At 35.6% G+C, this 20,024-nt stretch overlaps 1 protein-coding gene across 4 annotated transcripts in view; it reads right to left on the reverse strand.

The window, feature by feature from the left end:
- Positions 1 to 17,833, reverse strand: part of LOC112189016 (probable sugar phosphate/phosphate translocator At1g06470) — a 61,164-nt gene extending 43,331 nt beyond the window's left edge. The window contains exons 1-13 of one of the 4 annotated variants that reach the window (XM_024328274.2): positions 17,630 to 17,833; positions 16,297 to 17,064; positions 16,016 to 16,185; positions 13,765 to 13,850; positions 13,632 to 13,681; positions 13,157 to 13,224; positions 12,064 to 12,164; positions 11,890 to 11,902; positions 11,098 to 11,282; positions 9,345 to 9,431; positions 8,622 to 8,716; positions 8,022 to 8,150; positions 7,244 to 7,383 (exon numbers count right to left, since the gene is read on the reverse strand). In XM_024328274.2, coding sequence (XP_024184042.1) covers positions 8,030 to 8,150; positions 8,622 to 8,716; positions 9,345 to 9,431; positions 11,098 to 11,282; positions 11,890 to 11,902; positions 12,064 to 12,164; positions 13,157 to 13,224; positions 13,632 to 13,681; positions 13,765 to 13,850; positions 16,016 to 16,185; positions 16,297 to 16,811 — 1,491 coding nt within the window. In that variant the 5' untranslated portion in view covers positions 16,812 to 17,064; positions 17,630 to 17,833 and the 3' untranslated portion in view covers positions 7,244 to 7,383; positions 8,022 to 8,029. Of the gene's footprint in view, positions 1 to 6,941; positions 7,384 to 8,021; positions 8,151 to 8,621; positions 8,717 to 9,344; positions 9,432 to 9,706; positions 9,789 to 11,097; positions 11,283 to 11,889; positions 11,903 to 12,063; positions 12,165 to 13,156; positions 13,225 to 13,631; positions 13,682 to 13,764; positions 13,851 to 16,015; positions 16,186 to 16,296; positions 17,065 to 17,629 lie in introns of those variants that run through there. The other 3 variants (XM_024328275.2, XM_024328273.2, XR_005806613.1) reach the window with 3 other exon arrangements.
- Positions 17,834 to 20,024: the final 2,191 nt, after the last annotated feature.

Here is a 20,024-nt window from a genome sequence, read left to right on the forward strand (position 1 = left end):
AAGTATTGCAATTAAGAATGACTTTTCAAACTGGGATGTTGTACCCCACCATTATTTTTGGCATTTGGTTGCTGCGACCAATTTTCCAAACTTTGGATTTCACTCAGTTAAGGTTGAAATATGGATGGGGTCGGCCGAAGATTTAAGTTTCGGCTGAGGTTGCAAGTTAGTCAAGATTTTATCTACTATTGGGCATGGCCGAAATATAGTGTGTCGGCCGAATTAGTTTTTTATTTTGGACAAACAATACCAAGTTTTATTGGTTGGAGGACTTTGGTCGAGGCTCAGACTCTTGCTATTGCCGTGCTAGTCATCACCCCACTGGGCTTTTGGTCTAGTAAATTGTATTAGAGACAATGGGTTGACTTGGCCAAAATACGCAGATTGGATGTATTGAACAGATCTTCACAACCAATATGTTTTGGCTAGATCTCAGGCGAATCTCCATGTATTGGCCAACAAGACCAATTTTAAATAGTTGGGCAATTCGGCCAAGGTTTAGGATCTCAGCGTCGGATGTCATTCCATTATGTCCTTTGAAAAATAGCATTGTACTCTGTGGGCCAATTCGGCCAAGTTTTATATATTAGATATCCCGGCCAAGACTTCAAAGCAAGTATGCTTCAGCCGGGTTCGGCCGAATTTCAGGAATTTGGGTTGATCAGCCATGTTTCGTGTTTCAAGAGACTCTCTTCAAGTCTCATAAGCACTCAGTCTGAGAGCCAAGACTCATGAGACTGGGGGGGCAATGTTTGGACCTAAATCTAGCCACTCCTATGTAAAGCTATCTGGAAACTCGGCCTAAGGGATGTCGGGTCATGCATCCGAGTTGAAGGTGTTGTCTAACCCAGGAAATGATTTTTGGAATCATAGAACTGTGAAGAGTGCGATTGTTCGGCTGCCTGGCCGAGATTTGAGACTTTGGGTTGGGTGACCTATAATTAGAAAATGGGCAACTCAGCCAAACTATTAGACTATCCAAATGAGAAAAGGGTAGATTCACAAACAGGCCCAGAAGGGGACTAGGAATGTTCGGCCAAACACAAGCGATAAGTTCGGCCGAGAGGTCATTCAAGGAAGGAATCCTTACAAGGAAAGAGTTCGAATCAATTATGGATTTCGATTGCGAAGATTTCAGATATCAGCCAGGTCAGGGTTTTATGAGACGAATCAATCTTAGAAGGAAGGAGAATCCTACTCAATTTCCACGTCTTGGAGGACAAGTTAGCTAGGGTTTCTGATTTGTATATATAGAACATTGTAAATCATTGTAAAAGGTCCTGCACCACACAAACAAATCAATATACAACTTTTACTCAAACTTTTCTCTTACTCTTTCATAGGTACTTTGCCTTCTATTCAACTTTCATAACTTGTTTTCATTTTTAGTTTCTTACTTTTATTTCAGTCGTTACATTCAAGCACTTTACCTTCTTGTTTCTTTATTTTATATGTACTTTACTTTTCGCACTTAGGAGTAGTTCGTAACATAGAATTATCATCCATTGATCTCTTTCGGCCAGTCCGGATTGGATTGATGCGATTCACCGTTTACACACATATCATCTCACAACGTTTTGACAAACGAATCCACTTCACCTTCGTCTTCACCGTGATTTGCGAGTACGTTCAGGATTGACGCCTAACCAAAGTCCTTGGAACAGAGGCACTAGAACCTAACGGCCGAGAGGGTTCCTTCCTCGGCCTACAATCACTTGAAAGTAGTCGGATACAAGCGCAAATCAGATCTGAACCTCAGTCGGCCATTCGGCCGCGAGTTGGCACGCCCGCGCAATTTCAGAAGGACGATTCAACCACAAGTCCCTCGGCTCTCATTTCGGCCGAGACGATTTTGAGGCAAACAACAGTAATATAGAGATTTACAATAATGAAAGTGTAGCAGCATCTTGTATATATGAAAAATGAGCCTGACAAAGGAATTGGTGCTTTCTTAATAGGATTTTTGATAGGGTAATTTGGAAAATTGACCATTAGGAGAGCTAGAGATAATGTTCATAGTACTTATGGATATAATTTATGAGCTAAAAGGTATAGTTGGGGATCATTAAAGACTCAAAGGATACGAGACTTATGTTTGTCTAATGCTTGAAGTTTAAGAAAATGGGTTAGGGCATGTTGGTTCTTATTGTGATTGAAGCACTTCACTGGTATTACGAAGATTATAGTTGCTGCAGTAGTAAATTCAATGTTCTAAAACTCGGGCGCCCAGGCCACCTAGGATCTGGGCGGTGGGTCTCCGCCTCGATTAATGGCAAGTTGGTGGGTTGGGTGGGTTTTGGGTTTTGGGCGGCCGCCTAGGTGGCGTAGGCGGGTGACTAGGCGTCTGGGCGGGGATGAACTGGGCTGGGCTGTTGGGTTAGGCGGTCTTTGGTAGCTGCTGTTGGTGAGTTTCGTTAGGTGCCGAAGATTGTCACTCATCTTTCTCCGTCGTCGATCACTGTGATAATTGCATCCTCACGTCATCGCTTAAGAGAGTTCCGCCCTTTGGTAATTGTCACTAAGAGCATTTGGGTTTTCTTCAACTTTGTTGGGCTCTGGAATATCATCATCATCATCATCATCAACTGTACTATTTAAAGCTAATATAGCATCTGGGCTTTCTTCAACTTTGTTCTTTTTATCTTGATCCTCCTTTGTGCATAACATTCCAATATGAGAAATGGGTCTAGATAATTGTGAGCATTTGTGGTTTTTTTTTTCTTTTTTTTTCGAATTTGCTGTCGGCGTTGATCGTGAAAGAGCAGCCTTGCTTATTAGAAGAGAGAGAGAGCAAGCTGTCACCGCTGCAGACTCTGGGCATTTGTGGTTGAAAAGGTATGAGGTATGATATGGCATATTGATTGAATTATTATTGAAAATTATGATGGTAGGATAAGAACAAAAGTGAGTTTAGGTGGTGTCGAGTGGAGGTAGTAACGAATGGTCATTGAGATGAGCAAAGAGAGGGTATGGAAGAAACATAAGTTTTTTTAACTATATATTTATTTGTGAACCACAAATTTATTAATCTTTAAATTTTTATATATTCTTACTTATATAGTTATATGTTATAAATAAAATAAAATAAAATAAAATAAAAACTGCCTAGGCACCCGCCTAGTCCCCTGGGCGCTGATCCTCTGTCCACCGCCCGACTAGCTTCTAGCGATGTTTCGAACCTTGAGTAAATTAAGTAAGACAAGTATTGGGGTTGGCTAAAGTTATTGTCGTTGACTAAGATTGTTGTGCTATTCAGTGCTTCTATGAAAGAAAGACTGTTATGATGACACTAAGAATGATTCTCATGCTAGCTACAGAGAAAGGAGAAAGACTCTTATGTCACTCATACCGGAATGATTGGCTTGATGTATGAGTGTCTTGCCTCTTTTTTATAAGCATGTTTGCTTGGTATGAAGGTAATAGGTCATAACATGAGTCATATGAGATTAGCAAATCAGCATGTAGCTAATCATGAAGTTATTGCAGTGACATAACACAAGCTTGAACTAAGTCCTCAAGACTTAGGTGTAAACTATGCCTGTTATTGATTTCACACCTCATCTTTGGAAGACAATTACACCATTTTGGCATAGAAGTTAGTATAGGAAAACAGATAATCAAGAATTGAATATTTCATCTGCATAAATTATTTTCTCAAGCTTATCTGCATCCCAAATAGTAAAACTTTATCTTAGAGAATCATCAAATAGTAATTTTAATGTTTCTATTTTTAGGTCCCATTGAGCAAATAGAGCTGAAATGAGCATAAAGGAGAAAGAGAAGCTAGAAAATGTTGGAAAGGGCTAAGGCAAGGCACAAGGGCTGCAAAAATAAGCTAAAACGAAGAAATTAAATTTTCCTGGCCCAACCAGGAAATCCTGATCCAGCCAGGAAATCCTGTTCAAAATAGGAAACTTTGTCAAAGCAAGACTCCTGAGTCAACTAGGAATCATGGTCGGAAAAATGAAGAGAAATGGCAAAATATGAGGAGTCCTGATGACAATAGGATACCTGGGTGGACTAGGAGAGCCCAAGAACAAGCTCAAAACGTCCTCTACAAAGGTGATATGGATTAAGAGTCATTTTTGGCAAGAAAAGATGGTTAAAAATCAGATTTTGGGTCTGTATCAGACACAAACTGATTTTGGCCGAATTTCAAGAATATATATGGATAATGACATCTCAATTAAATCCTAAATGCATCTAGACATGATTATGGCCAAAGGGAGACTTCGACAGATAAGGAAGGAGAATTTAAAGGGATTACAACAATCAGAAAGGTTGAAAACAGGTCCAGATACATTCCTTGATGTCCACATTCATTATGAAATTGAGGACATAAATCAGAAAATAATCATGTAATCAATGCAAAAATAATCTCCCTTAAATCAAAGTGTTATTTTGGAGGTTTCTCATTGGTTGGATGACACAAGAATGCTGACGTGGATGTATTTGATTGGTTGGAGCTATGTGGCTCAAGCAGATAATTCCTATAAATTAAACGAAGGATCCAGAAAGCTTGGACATGCTCCTATAAATAGGAGCATCATTGACACCACAACACACACCACTTCTCCCACAATTCTAAACACAAAAAATTCTCCCCATTCTTTAGTCTTCAGAAGTTCTGCGTTTCAAGCAAAGAGAAAAAGAAGTCATGCAATACATCAAGTTTCTAGCTGTCATCCATCGTCCCTAGAAGATTGCTTGCTTTCAAGGATCTTCAAGTTCTTCGTCTCAAGGCTTTATCATTCATCTTTCACAGTGTATTTCATACTTTCTTTTGCTTTCCTTTGTTTGATTCGTAGAGTTATGAATTCTAGTTAACATGATGTTAAGGGCAAAGTTTAAAGCCCATTTATATGTTTTGATAATAAAGTTGTGATTTTTATATGTTGATTTCTATGTTGCTTATGTGAGATTGCTTGATTGATTTTGGATTATAGAAACCTTTTGCATGTTTGTGTTCTTTGGTGGCCAACTTAGGATATATGCATGTAATTGGTGCTAGATTTAGGTAAACAATTCACCTAATAGTTTTGTAAACCTATTTCAAAAGTAGTAAAGGCTTTAGACAAAAGTCGAAATCAATTAAGGAGGATTACAAATAGATTAACTTTTTCATACTAGGTTGTGCACTTTGGTTGACATCCTTTCTTTGTTCTTAATGCATTAAATGTGTTCTTGATTAGCTAGCTTTCTAGACTATGATTGCATGTTCAATAGGATTGATTTAGGTGCTTTCACTTAGATCAATTATTCAAGGAAAGTAAAATATGGGAAATCGTTTGCTTATTAACGTTTCACATGGTCAAATTCTTTCTCATGACATAAAAAATCAACTATAGGAATTGTAATTGGATTTCATTCATATGATTGTGGTTTTGATCTTTGTTCCTTGCGTTTCCACCCTTGTATATGTATTTTACATTTTTATTTTTGTTTCTTTTAATTTTTTAATTTAAAAATCTAAAACCCCCTATTTGTGTTTACTTGTATATATTTTTATTTTTATTTTGTTTTATTTTTGTAAATTATACTTTTTACCTATATTAATTCTTTATTTGTTTTTGCAATTGCAAGTGTACCCTCAATCCCCCGCTAGAACGATCCCTATTTATTTGATACCGACAACTACATTTTGCAGGGTTAAATTGCGTGCTTGCTTTTAGCGTGTAAGACGAGTGCAGTAGTAGGATTAGGCAATAACGAATGCAGGAGCAAAACACGAGTAGCAGAATTGGACGTGTATGAGTGCAGTAGCAAAATTAGACGATGAGATGAGAATAATAGGAGAGTGAGGTTTTGTAAAGTAACCTAAAGAAATTATTCTCAAGGAAGAAAAAAAAAAGTAATATAAACGGATTATTCTCATAAAAAAAAAGTAACATAAATGGATTATTCTAAAAAAAAATGAAAAAATGGGATTAAAAGTCAAAAGACGTAGTTAAGGGTAAAAAAGTGAATTAACTCATGACATGTGGCAAGTGGAGAGCAGATTGTCCTTATTTGTAAGATTTAATCTTTATAAAGAAATTAGAAGTCAAAAGAAGTAGTTACAGGCAAAAAAATTAAATTAACTCATGACATGTGGCAAGTGGAGAGCACATTGTCCTTATTTATAATATTTAGTCCTTATATGTTTAATTCAATCTTTAGAGAATGTATTTGTTAAGTTACCTTTTGTCAATAACTTATATGTAATTTGTTATTTTTTATTCTTATTTCTTTTTAATTAAATCAATGACTCAATATAAAAAAAATATAAAAAATGGCAGCTTATTTGTTCCAAATTTTGGACAATATTGGACATCGATTTCTATATACCAGTGACTGAGACACATTTTAAGTCAATTTGACGGAATATTGATGGATATACCTCAATTAGAGCGTTCCGTGAGTTCGTATACTAAGATGAACGCTTCAAGTTCAGGTACGAGTGTCCGGTGACCAAATGTATGACCGATCCACCGGCAGCAATTCTTGTGGCTTTTTTTTTTTTTTTTTCTTGGTCATAGGAAAAAAATAAAAATAAAAAATCATATACAATCTAAAGTATGGTCATCCTAGAATTAATGTACCTTTTTTTCCTCTCAATTTTTCCAGGCGAAAGGAAGTGTTCTTTCATTTGCAGAGTCAAAAATTTATAGAACGTAGTTTTAATTGAGTGAACTAATCGGTCGCAAGGTTTGTATTGGTAAGTAAGCGTTAATTGGATTTTCGTACATAACATCCTCAAGCCTAAAGACCATGCCATATATGTGCACCAGTACAGATGCATTAATAATATAAGGGGGTTTGAATAATTCAAATCTCCCATTCAAATCATAGTATGTATTCATGTTGGTATTGAAAAATGTACGTATTCCTGTGCAGACCCTGAAATTTTGCTACATTTTTGCTACACTCAAATCTAAATACTTTATGAAGACATTCATTGATGAATGATGAGCACCAAATTGGCATTCTAATATACTTCTCCCAAATCAATTTTTATTCAGATACAATATGCAATTGATTTGTAATATACATTCATGGGCAATGAACCCAATCCATCTAGCATGATGGGATTCAAAATTCTGGGCAGCTTGCAGTTGCAGTCATCCTCTTTCTAAAAGTAATGGAACAAATGAACCATTACTGAAGTTGACACCCAGATGTACATATCCTAACAATAACACTCAGTATATACTAAAACCTATAAAGTGGCTTTTCCTTCTGACCCATGGGCAGTTGCTTCAAAATATCAACTCCTAATGATTTAGAGCTCTGCAAAGGTAAAGGTTGGAAATAGGAACACAAAATTGCTGAATATCTGAGACTAGCCAAATGTGCTTCATGCCAAACGCTTCACTGAAAAGTGGACTCAAATATGAACTTTCCCTGCATAAATTTACCACATGCCAAGTTAAATTAGCAAAATATTCTGCATCAGTAGTTGCACGACAATCACAGTTTACAGAATACCAGTATAAATAAAATAAAATAAAACAAGGTTTTGTTACAGGTCACAATAGCTCTGTTCACTCTTAGGACAAGTTTAATCGTAAGCCCATGGAAGGGGTTTTTCCTTAAATAAGTTATATCCACAACTAGGATATATCCCCCTTCATTGCGGCACCTCTTATTCCAGGTCCAAAAAATAATAATCCACCTTGGAACTAAGCAGACAACTTCAGAATCCAATTTGACCAAAATAACACATAATAAAAGATTAAAGCCCATTAAGATGTAGAAGTTTTTCAAATTGGTATGCCTATATCAATAATAAGAAAATTTTGCCAAAAGTGCATTTTGAACAGTTAATTGCATCGTATACTATCTAGTTTATAATTCTGAAGTAAGATATAATTAAAAAGAAAAAGAGAAATATAATGCACACATGGCAGACAGTTGACTGTATAAGATGTTGGACCTCACCTAACCTCTTAATGCTTAAGAAGTTGATAAGTGAATGACGTATACTCATCAAATTTACAATCATTGATTAACTTGCTTCGGATTCAGATAAATGGACTTACTGAAGCTCTTATGTGCCATCATCTTGCTCATCTGTCTCTTCAAGAATAACATATTTTGCAGCATTATTTATCACGACTGATTCCTCCATGTCGTCTTCACTAGTGTGACCCTTCTTTAGTTTTTCGTACCTATAATAACACTCATTTATAAAGAGATACATGGGAATGATACGATACAGTAAAGATCCATGAGTTATAGCAACAGTTCCTTACTGTGTTTTATTTCCTTTTTACTACACTTCATATCTTCCCCTTTCTCTCTATCTAAATAAATGAAGAGAACAAAAGCTCCTTCATTGTAATTTCTCTCTCTCACCTGCCTAATTACTAGCTCTCATTTGCATTTAAACAAAGAGGAAATTAATGGATGGCAAGAACATGCTAAAGCATAAGTGCTAAAGCATAAGTATAGAGAAAAACCGATCCACCTTTTGCTGGAGGGCCAAACAAACGAAAGAGCAAAATCGAAAACAAAATTAACAAAATGAGTAGTAAATTTATCTTCTAATAAAAAAGTTTTGCTATAATTTGAAACATGAACGAGGTTCTATTACAAAACTCATGAAATTTGGTAGACAAGAATTGCAAATTGTGACTTACTTGTACCAGTTGAATAAACTCACACCAAGAATAATTGTGAAGAGTCCAACTCCTTTTAACATAGTAAATTCATCATGGAAGTAAATGACTGCAACCTGACAAATGCATAAACCAATCAGTATCTCTTCCTGATACACCATATGCAACACTAGGAGAAATGGGAAACACGAACAAATCCAAATACATAGACGCATAAAGCACGCAACAAATCCGCCATCAACAAAAATTTGTACAGGGATGAAGAGCATGTCACCTTTTACAGGAAAAGAACAAGACTACACTCTAGCCTAAATTGCAATTAATATATTTATTTGGCTAAAGCCAGGATCCATAACTCCCTTAATTGATTAAAACAAGTAGATGTCCAATAGCAAAACTGTAAAACCATATGTCTACAACGGTCATCAATGGAAATTTCCTATATTTTTTTACAAAGCCGATTTTTATCAGGCGCTAGGTACTGTTCTTCACTCTATGTATCTTGCTTGGCTTTGACAAATTAAGGTGACCAATAAAACTTATAGCATAAGCAGGCCTGTACGTGCACGATAGATGCTACTTCATCAGTTTCTACTCTTATAAAAAAGCTATTCTAGCATTCACATGTATGAAATCATTAGATAATAGTTATGTTTATTGCATTGTATATAAATTCATACGAAACCAGCACCATGTTACATTGTTTATTTGATGAAGTTCTCCAGTATAAAGAACACAACATACCAATATAGTGAGAGCCTCCTTGACAACACCTGCGATTGTGACAGTGACAGCACTGGTCACTGAGACAAGAATGAATTCTGTTAATACCTGCAGCAAACGGACAGCTATGTCAGTCATGTTGCAAAGATTTATAAGAATACGAAAGTGAGAAACATAGCCCAGAAGCGTTTATATATATCCACACTAAACATGCATACGATGTAATTTTTTTTTTTTCATATCCACAGAAACCACCAAACCCACTTCAAGAAACCTGGCCTCGTAATTCGGCCTCCTGCCAAACCCTACCATCTTTAGGAAACAGAAGACACTACCAAAAAAAAAAAAGAACTAGGTAGGTATTATGTGTGGGTTCGCATTACCATTCCTACCAATCACTTTTTGGTACTGCTATATGTATACTGAATAATCAGAACTGGTCACATATCTCTTAACCGATTATCTCTGCAAAGAAATAGCCACGTTGGAAACCATTTTGATCATCTAAAATGGTGAAACTCTGCAGAAAAAGTCTGTCAGATGAAACTGAACTAAAAGTGAAATGAAGATGAGTATAATCAAATGGCTAACTAGTTCTGATTTGACTAATTATCCACAGGAATAATCCTTCTTTGTCCTTCAATGGTTAGGATCTTGGTAACATAGATTGCTCCCTAAATCACTATACTCAGAAACTTTTCTTTCTCACTTTATTATCCTACCCGCCCGAATCATGAAATAAATCAGTGCATACTATTTTGCTTTTTTCTTTTCCCATTTTCAAGAAGTTCTTCTGCCAAGCCAATCTGATATATTATACTCCTTCATGGCCATCCTAATCTACAGCACAACTAGCCTCAATTGTAGGTCCAAGAGAAGAAAAGGTTGGACATGCAGAAGGCACCATGAAAGAACAAATAATGATTAGTGATGGGAAACTATCACATTAGACTTGCCTGAACTAATGATATCTACATTAACTCAAGCAACTAAAGAAAGAAGAAAAAGATTTTAGAAAAAGAAATCGTGTAATGTTATTCAGGGTTGTTGGCTGAAGTTGTACAGGGTGGGTGAAAAAGAGAACAAAAATCTCTTGTGGGAATGGGAAGATGTAGTGAGAGTGGTTGAGCAAAGATAGAAAAATAAAGTGATGTGAGAAAGATAACTTATGATTGGGTTTACCGATTTCAGCAATTTATTTCGGTGAGGGAAGTTGTTTTTTCCCCCTCTCAAGTCAATGCCATATTTAATCTTAAACTTTGAAACTAATTGCACCGAAAAGCCAAAAACTTTTCTAATTTAATAGTGCCACTGATACTGACCCAATATAATGCAGTGGCAGAGCAAAGATTTCATAGTAGTGTTGGCACCTAAGAAGATATTTAACAATGACACTCATACCACAAACAAAAACACTGACATTATTTGGTAAAATTACAATTCACAATATTTGAAATTTTATCATGTATACAAACGATTTGCAAAATATGAACAGCTAAAATATATATATATATATATATATATATATATATATATATATTTATATATATATCGAGAGTACTGGTTTGCAGCTAAATTAAGTAATGAAACTTTGTCTATTTTACTTTATCTAAACTCAAGACAGCTCGACAATCCTCATCTTATTTCCACAATTTACTTTTTCTTGGACCAAAAAAAAAAAAGAAAAACCAACCAACGACTATAACTATATTAAACTATAGAATGACGAGAAAGAATGCAAATCTAATAAGAAGTTGGACATATGTATTCCTACCATGAAAAAGGCAAGGGTTCCACCAAAAAGCATCAGCAAGCAACTTCGACTGATATGCTCAGGATTATTGAAGTAATTGTTTCTTCTAAGTTCATCCCATGGATCAAAAATAAAAGACAGCAGGGCAGTCACCACTGCCATAACCGGAGTCACATAGCTCATCAAAGTAAGTGGATTTTTCAAACCTAAAACAATTCAACATAACCATTGTGAGAAGGGTAAGATAACAGCTAAAAACATGAGGTTGTATCAATATCCTAAAACAGGTATATATAAACTTTTGAAGACACCAAAGTTGTCATTTTTGTTGGGTCATAATCAACCTGGTGAAAGAGCATGTAACCATAACATGCTTCAGATACAACCCCAGGTGATGGAAACAAGTTTATTACATCCCATCCCATATATTCAAGCTAGGCAAACAAAACAATTAAAAGATATGTACTAAATTCAAGCACATTTCAGCATCAGATCCTGGAACATTTATGCATTGACATCTACTAACTAAGTTTACAAACAAGGCTTCTGATATTTCCAGGAAACCACATGCATCCACATATGGCTTAATGTTTGAAGTCTAATGAATAACAATGTTGCACAAGTTTTACTATGAATCTATGATCATTTCACTATAATCAAATCCACATTATTTGAATTACATGAAATGATTATATCATGGCCACAACTGATGATCCTATACATTGTGCAAGAACCCTACAGAAGACAGACATTTGAATGTCCTCACTGAAATCTAGCAAAAATGAGATTTCAAAAACAGAATATAGCACTTACCATATGATTCTTTCTTTATTTCGAATTTGGAATGAACGTGGATGAGCAGAAGGCATGACAAAGTAACCATGAAAGATGTAAGCAGATGTAGTTGTCATTTGTTAAGACATCAGTAAAATAGTAGAAACTTATCATATATGTTGGGTGAAAACTAGAAGCAGAAAAAATGCATACCTGAAGAAGAATTTGAGTCATACACCATCGGAAACCAGACATAACAGCAGCAAGCATGACAAAAATGAATCCCCAGAAATCAAATTCTGTCTCCTTTGCAACTGCACATGATTCAAAATGGAAAGATAACATTAACACTAGAAATTCAGATGCTAACTTTTTCACTTATTTTTCTTTTGTTACAAATCAAGAAAAGCAAGGACGACTAGCATTCAGGTAAAATATTGGTTCAGTTCAGATCTTTTAGATCTCAAGGAACCTTTATATGTCCATATGTTCATTGGTTATTGTTACAAGTAAAGGAAAACAGAGGTCAATGTTGGCTGCTGCCTACAACTTCTATATGTTTTTCTTATAGCTATTGTGAGCTATGCATATAGCTAGGCAGTTTTATTTCAGCTTTTCATTAGATGTTTAATGCATTTTCACACATGCATAAGTGAAATTGTATAAGTTTTACCATAGACAAAGCTTTAATGCCCTGTCTGGTCTTTGGTAGTAAGGTGCCTATATAATGCCACCATATGTTGTATGTTTCAATCACCTAAATATCAGAAATAAGATCAAGAGGAATGATACTCTTTCAATCATATTTTATCAGTTATGATTTCATAGCCACCCTGATATATGGAACTTGTTAGGGTCATTCACTGTCTACTTACAGCAACAAAAATGAATAGACAATGTTGTAAAATATTAATCAGGAATGAAAATCCGGATTTTAAGTTGTCAAAGAAACAGCAAAAAGCAAAATGATATTTTATGACGAATAAAAGCATGACACGCCTAGTTTAGCTTTCTTCATAGCAGACATAATATACAAAGTCTTGGGCACAAATTTTTTTGGGAGCATTACTGCACTGGCCTAGAAATACAAGAGTAAGAAAACATTGAAATAATTTATGAGAGAGAATGGAATTGAGGTAAAGTAGAGACAGTAGTTTCTAAAAGGAAAAGTGAAAGGAGAGGAAGGAAAGAGTAGGATAATAATGACAGAACTTTCTATGGAAGAAATGTAAACAAAGGGGAAAAACATTTGATGGAGAAGTAGAAAGAAAATATGCTCAAATTTAATGGAAATCAAGCTAAGTACCTGTTAGAAGTATTCCAATGGATATAACCAATATGATTCCCGAAAGTTTATAGCTCGGAGATTCCAACCTTCCAATCAAATTATTTGCATTAAACAGCAGAAAAGGATGCCAAAATCAGAGAGAGAATGAAGATGACATCACTCAAAGCATAAAATCAAGATACAGGGTGACAAGATACTAACATGCACGAGAAATGCAATTAAAAAATACACACACACACACACACACACATATATATATATATATATAGAAAGAGAGAGAGAATGAGCACATGCATAAGATAATATATAGTTCACTTGCATTTTAACTTTTGACTTGGAATACGTTTTCGCATCATAATGGTGAAGAAGACTTCAAGATGCAGATAAGAGTTACTAGAGGAGGAAAACTTAATAGAAAATTTTGATTCAGGAAAAAATATATATGCACATAATTAGGGGAGTTGGTTAGAAAACTCAAGGCAAGAAATTCCACCTGAAAGCGAAAGCAAATAGAAGGAGAAATATTGGAGCGGCGGATTTACACTGCAAGATTAAAAAGGAAGTAAATTAGGTGATTGATAAAGAAAAACAGTATAATGTGAACAATGCAGAGAAAGAAAACCAACCATTGTGGCAAATGTGACCGATATAAAAACAAGGGATGCATTGCTTAGATTAACATCCATTGCTGTTCCAAGAGCCGTTGGTACAACTGTGAAAGGCAAAGTCCCTCTGTAGCATTAGTTGATAGAAAAGTTAATTTAACAACAAGAAGTAGACAACCACTAGGTCATTAAAAATGGAAGGATACTTTTAAGAGATGTTAACATCTAGGCATTAAAGATTTTACCATAAAGTAAGGAAATCAAATGGCACACTATAAATACTTATTTAAATGTAAAATTTCAGAAAACTGTATTTCCTTCTTCAAAATTGACATTTGTGGATAACACTCTACCAGCTGAGAAATGAATCAAATTCCTATTATAAAAAGTAAATGATGCAGCCCTCTGTAACTTATGATTGAATGTTTTCCCACATATTAATTAAATACCTATGGTTTGCAACCAGAAATAAAGCAAAGAAAGGAGAAAAATCAAGCCTGTTATTTGCAGCACTTATTTTAAATTTAACAAGATAGAAAGTTTAAAGTACCAATTTCCATATCACGTAGTAACTTGACAGCTGCTGGTCCATTCCAACCACTTATGTCTATCCATCTAGATCACATAAGCATGAGCAACGCTGCCAAGATCTTAATGTGGGCAGTGAACTCTACTCGAAGTCTACATCTAAATCTAATTTCAGTTTTCTAAAAATTAATCCTATCACATACTTAGGCATGTAACAACTTTGTGGAGTGACGGAAAACGCACAACAAAAGTACACAACAAGGGAACCTTGGAAAGAAGACAGAAGAATGAAAGACAAGAATAATAGATACTACTGCAACACTAATACTAGGGAATGGTTGGCGTTGTTCTGTGCAGTCTTGGTTCTGTGGAAGGCTTTGGTGGAGGAAAAAGGAACAACCTGTGCAGTTGGTAGTCATTTGGGTCATTTGGATGGGAAAGGACAGAAAAAAAATCCTTCAGATTGTAGAAAAGCAGGAGTAGAGAAATCATGGGATAGGCTGGTTCTGGGTCCTGTTTCTGTGCATCTGTTTTATTTGCTTTTGGGGTCACAAGTATTTCATTCATTTTGTTGGATTGGAAGGCATCTGTTAGTTAAAAGTCTGTAACAAGAATTCAGTTTTTGTTCTGGTTGATGTGGTTTCCCGACTGTTTGTAATATCTGAGTGTTAGATAATCATATCTTCTTATCTGAAGGAAGCTTAGACATCAAATAATCCTCCAAAACAACTTCCCAAATGAGAGTACCTTTCAAAACATGACCGACTTAGCTTATGAAGGACTCTAGCAATCCTAAGACTCTAAGAGTCTTAAGACGTGGACTCCATTTTGATAATGGAACCTGTAAGACCCAACTAAATAGAAAATTAGTGACACTTAAAAAGCTCAATAAAACAAACCAGACACACTTTAACTCTAGAATCTTTTTTTTTTTTTTTTTTTTTTGAGAATATAACTCTTGAATCTGTGGGAGGGGGGAGGAAAAAAGAAACAAGCAGAAGAACAGCAGCTTCAAAAGAAAAACTATAGAACCTTTTTTTTTGTCTGAATAAAACTAATTCAATCGAACTAGTTTAGCATATTGCAACCAACACTACAAAACTATTTTCTTTGCTTATTGTTAATAAATAGGTATCTTTTGTTCCTGGTGCATACTCTTCTTTTCCTACTGTTTTTCAAAAATATGCCATGCTGGCTTACTTTTATCCAGGTTGATGTTTATGGGTAAGAGAGAATGTAATATGTGCATGCTCCAAGTTTGACCAAGACGGTCTCCCTTGAAAATCATACAATTCTATGCTTGTTGGGTTGAGAGTCCAAGCCATTATATTTAGCTTACACGTGTTACCAACTGTCTTATACTACCTAGCTCCTTTGGATATGAATATAGCTTTGTTAACAAAATCGAACTGAACTGGATGGTAGAGTTCAATAGATGAAATACATGGAACATCTCAATCTTTTCTCATGCAACAATTATATCATTACAATAATATAATATACCTTTTAAAAATTTCAGACCACTTGATTCTAGGAAAAGAACATTACATAGTTTATTTAAGAAATTGTAATCCATTTACTCATTTATAAAATGAACTTCTCTGTCCTACCAAACAAAATGAAAATGGAAATTTCAGACCGACGTAGTATAAGAAGTTGGCAAAAGTGTTTAAAGAATTTCATTCACTTCAGACATACAAAATTACATAACAAAGCAAGAGGATAATGAGTTTACGGTGTTTACCTTTAGCAAAATAATCTCTCCAAGACATAGTGACGCTGGTTTTGAACCTATGAGACCAGTACCACGTGATTGCCTTTGATAAAATAGCTTGCATTGTAAAGTGAACAGTATTCATCAATAAGGGAGCGGGGAACTTTCCCAAATTATCTCCTAACAGACTTTTGTTATACCTAACCAATTCAGAAAACAATGCAGCATAGATAAATAATTTTCCATCATCAAATAAATTTTAAATCAAAAAAATGTATGGTAATGATTGATGACGTAGAAAGGGAACTTACAAGGTCAAAAATAGGCTGCAAGTGTACCATACAAGTACAAAGAACAATGTTTTCAGTATAATTGCAGCAGAAATGGGATACTTTGAATTAGAGGATAGTGCCTTGTGGTCATCAACAGAAGTAGAGTGATCTATGTCCTGTAGCTCCCTTTCAGACCCCTTCTCAACGTCAAAAGGCAAAAGCTTTGCTTGATCATTTCCATCTAGCTGGACTGTAGCACTACCAAAGGTATCACCACCGTTCAAGCGCTTACTTCCCCTTGGAGATATACGGTCCCTGTCCATATCTAAACCCTTGTTTTCTAGCTCTCCCTGTTGGGGCAGAGGCAATTCAAATTCAGGGTCTTCTTCTACCGTCGCATCCGCATTTACCAAATCACCTTGCACTCTCCCATCTTCATCAAACCAGCGAGAGAATGAGGGATCCCTGTGAAGACCTGATGCTTGGCTTCCACTCTGAGAGACTTTGGCTCCTGAATTCTCAACCTTATCTGTGTCCAAACCACTCTGTACCATCTCCTACCCAAATTTAAATTAAAGCCATCGATACCCTCCGACATAATCCATCATACCCAGTGGGCTAAGAGTATGACTGGTTTCCGCAAAATCAGACAACAGCATCTATTAACTTAAGTGCATTATAAATCTAGCATTCCAAGTATCAGATTCTTGGCCACAGGTCAAAAGTACTCAAAACACCAGCACAAAGGATTAGCTACACGACCCTCGAACAGCTATGTTTGGATCAATCTAAAGCCTCCAACATTTCCTGTACATAATCAAAATATCCATCAAAAAAAGCTAAAACTCCAAAATATTAGCTAAACTGAATCTAACATGTCTCAACTCGATGATGATAGAAAACTTCAAAAGGAAATGTTCCAACTACTCTATATATAAATGATCACTGAGCTGAGCTGTTCTAAGACTTGCCCAGAAATATCTCAAAGTAAAGTTTGTAACTTTGTATCATACAATTTCACAGGAACCAAACAGAGCCTTGAACCAAATAAAAGAAATGTCTTGCTGCATTACAGCTAAAACAGAAAACATACAACCAACGTTGTTATTGTTTCCTCTAAAACATCCAGATCAAACAAAACCCAAAATGAATAAGTGATAAGCAGACAAACATCAATACATGTATACAAACACAGATTATACATACGCACATGACAACTAGCTGAGATTACAAGAAGAACCCAGAAACTCTGGGCCAAAATCCTTCCATGAAAACACGTACGGTACAAAATATATGTACATATACAGAGAGTTTTTAGATTAAATGCAATGCGTTAGAAATTGAATGGGAGAGAAGAGAGGATTGAACTGACCTCAGATTGGCTTTGGCTTAAGAAAGGCGGAGAGAGAGATCTATTAGCTGAAGAAAGGAAGGTGGAAATAGGAAGAGATCCAATCTGGGATTTGTTTTGGAGATTTATATGTACTTGGTTTTTTGTAGGTGCGAAGTCAGACCCCAGAGCCACACGGGAGAGACAAGGGCTTTTGCTTATTGCTTAATGTTTGGTTTGCACTTTGCTTCTTTTGGTTTTTTTTTTTTCTTTTTTTTTTGTAGGTGACATTGTTCATTTCATTGTTACTGTCCAAGGTCCGAGGCCGATGACATGTCAAAACTCAAAAAAGTGTTGGTTATTATTGTTGTTGGCCTCTTTTCTAACATTACGTACATGCAAAGTCCATAATATCGAAGTTCATCTCCATTAGGGTGAGTCAGAGGAGAAAATTCTCGACAATGATGGAGAAAAATAGAAAAAACATTGAATTGATGAAGTGCGTGAGAACAATATGTGGACGTTTTCTCTCATTTCAACGATAACGAGTGCCACATATGTGTACATGAGGTTTTTTAAAAATAATGTTTATAATATTTGTCGGAGATGTATTAAATTGAAGAAGTGGGTGAGAAATAAAATTTTGACGTTCTCTCTCCTTTCAACGATAACTAGTGCATCATATGTGTATAAAGTTTTGTAAAAATAATGTTTATGAAATTTATTGGAGTTGTTCTCGCATAACAAATTTTGACATTTGCATAAATATCACCACTTTTTAGGTTGTCGTTATCCATAAAAAAATGCCACCACTAACTAAGCTAAAAGATTACCTGCAACTCTAACACCAAAAACTAATGACCGAAGCCAAAAGTTTCTGACCCTAAACGGAAAATCTAATGTCCCCAACCTATGCCAAATACTACAAATCCACACTTACAGACTTGACGTAAAACTTAAACAAGTAGGAACTTGTTCTTTGGAAACTCATTCAATAAATGACTAATGTTATTTTGTTGGTCTTGTTGCCGTGAATGTACAATTGGTCACCTATCGTACATCAAATCAATGTTGGTTAACCTCCAACGCTCTAGCTAGTAGCTACCTTTCACATTTCTCTGTTGTTTTCTACCTAAGTATGAATATTTATACTCACATCAAGATCTTCATGCACATATTTTAGTTTTAATCCATGTATCAAGATCTTCATGCACATATTTTAGTTTTAATCCATGTATCAAGGCTCGTCTCTACTCTCGTCCTTATGTTGTAGACTTTACTTATTTTCCATCTTTTTTCTTGGCTTAAAAAATTAGTGGTCTTATTAAGATAAGATATCAGATTTTGATTCTTTGGAGTAATTTGTGATTTGGTTTGAATTCATTTTATATACCTAACTTTTACACCTAAAATCATTTATTTCCCTCCATTTCCAGATTGATTATATATGCCATTCACCATGTTATTTTTTTCTGTTTACCTTGTATCGTAGACTTTATTTTTATGAATTGAATAGGATTGGCTAAAGTCACAGCATTGCTTTGTTTCGAAGATAACAGAAATCCATTAGCCTACCACCGGCCTTGAAGTTTGGTGGTACACTACCAATGTGATTTTGACCCAAGTTTGATGCATAAGTAACCTATTATTGAAAGAATTTTGTCCTATGTATTTAAAGAAAAAAAGAATGGAATTATGAATTCTATAATTATTGTAGAATGACCCAACTCACCAACCTTTTTTTTTTGGTCAAGGGGATCGATTAAACTGCCCCAAAGCTAGCCCAATGGATAGATAATAAAAACATTTAACCAGTCTGTTGGACAGGCCCAACTAGACAGAAACTAGAAAGGAAAATTAATTTCCTCCTGAGCTCCAAAAGATCCAGAATCAGGAAATTAATCCTTAAAACAATGAAAACTAAAGCATAGGCTCGATAAGAGGCCCAGCCCACTACTGAGACCCTTGCCGTCCAACCCGCACCGCTAGCCACAAACCATCGTCGAAGTAACGCCATAAGCAGAACAACCAAAAATTCTGTAATGGTGAACCGTTGTCATTCAACTCCTACAACACAAATCAAAATAGAACCAACAACCAAAGGGATGAGATCCCTCATAACAACATCGTTTCCTCCACCATCAAGACCAAGAAGAAGCCATGGCTGAACAGGATCAGAGATCCAAAGCAAAGAACCAGAACAAGAACAGTAACAATGGACAATGGGGGGTGAAAAACCCATGCGTGAGCACCCATACTTGCCTAGGTAAGTGACTTGCACTTTTAAATTGCAGCCATGAGATACCTGTTGGAGGTTGAGGATAGAGAGAAGAGATTTGATATGGGGTTGGTTGATTATTGACCTAGAAACGTGAGGGATCTTCTGACAATGAGAAGAAAAATAGAGAAAAAACAAGGAACAAAATCCTTCCTTGCT

The sequence above is a fragment of the Rosa chinensis genome, chromosome 2, assembly GCF_002994745.2.
Source record: "Rosa chinensis cultivar Old Blush chromosome 2, RchiOBHm-V2, whole genome shotgun sequence".
NCBI lineage: Eukaryota > Viridiplantae > Streptophyta > Magnoliopsida > Rosales > Rosaceae > Rosa > Rosa chinensis.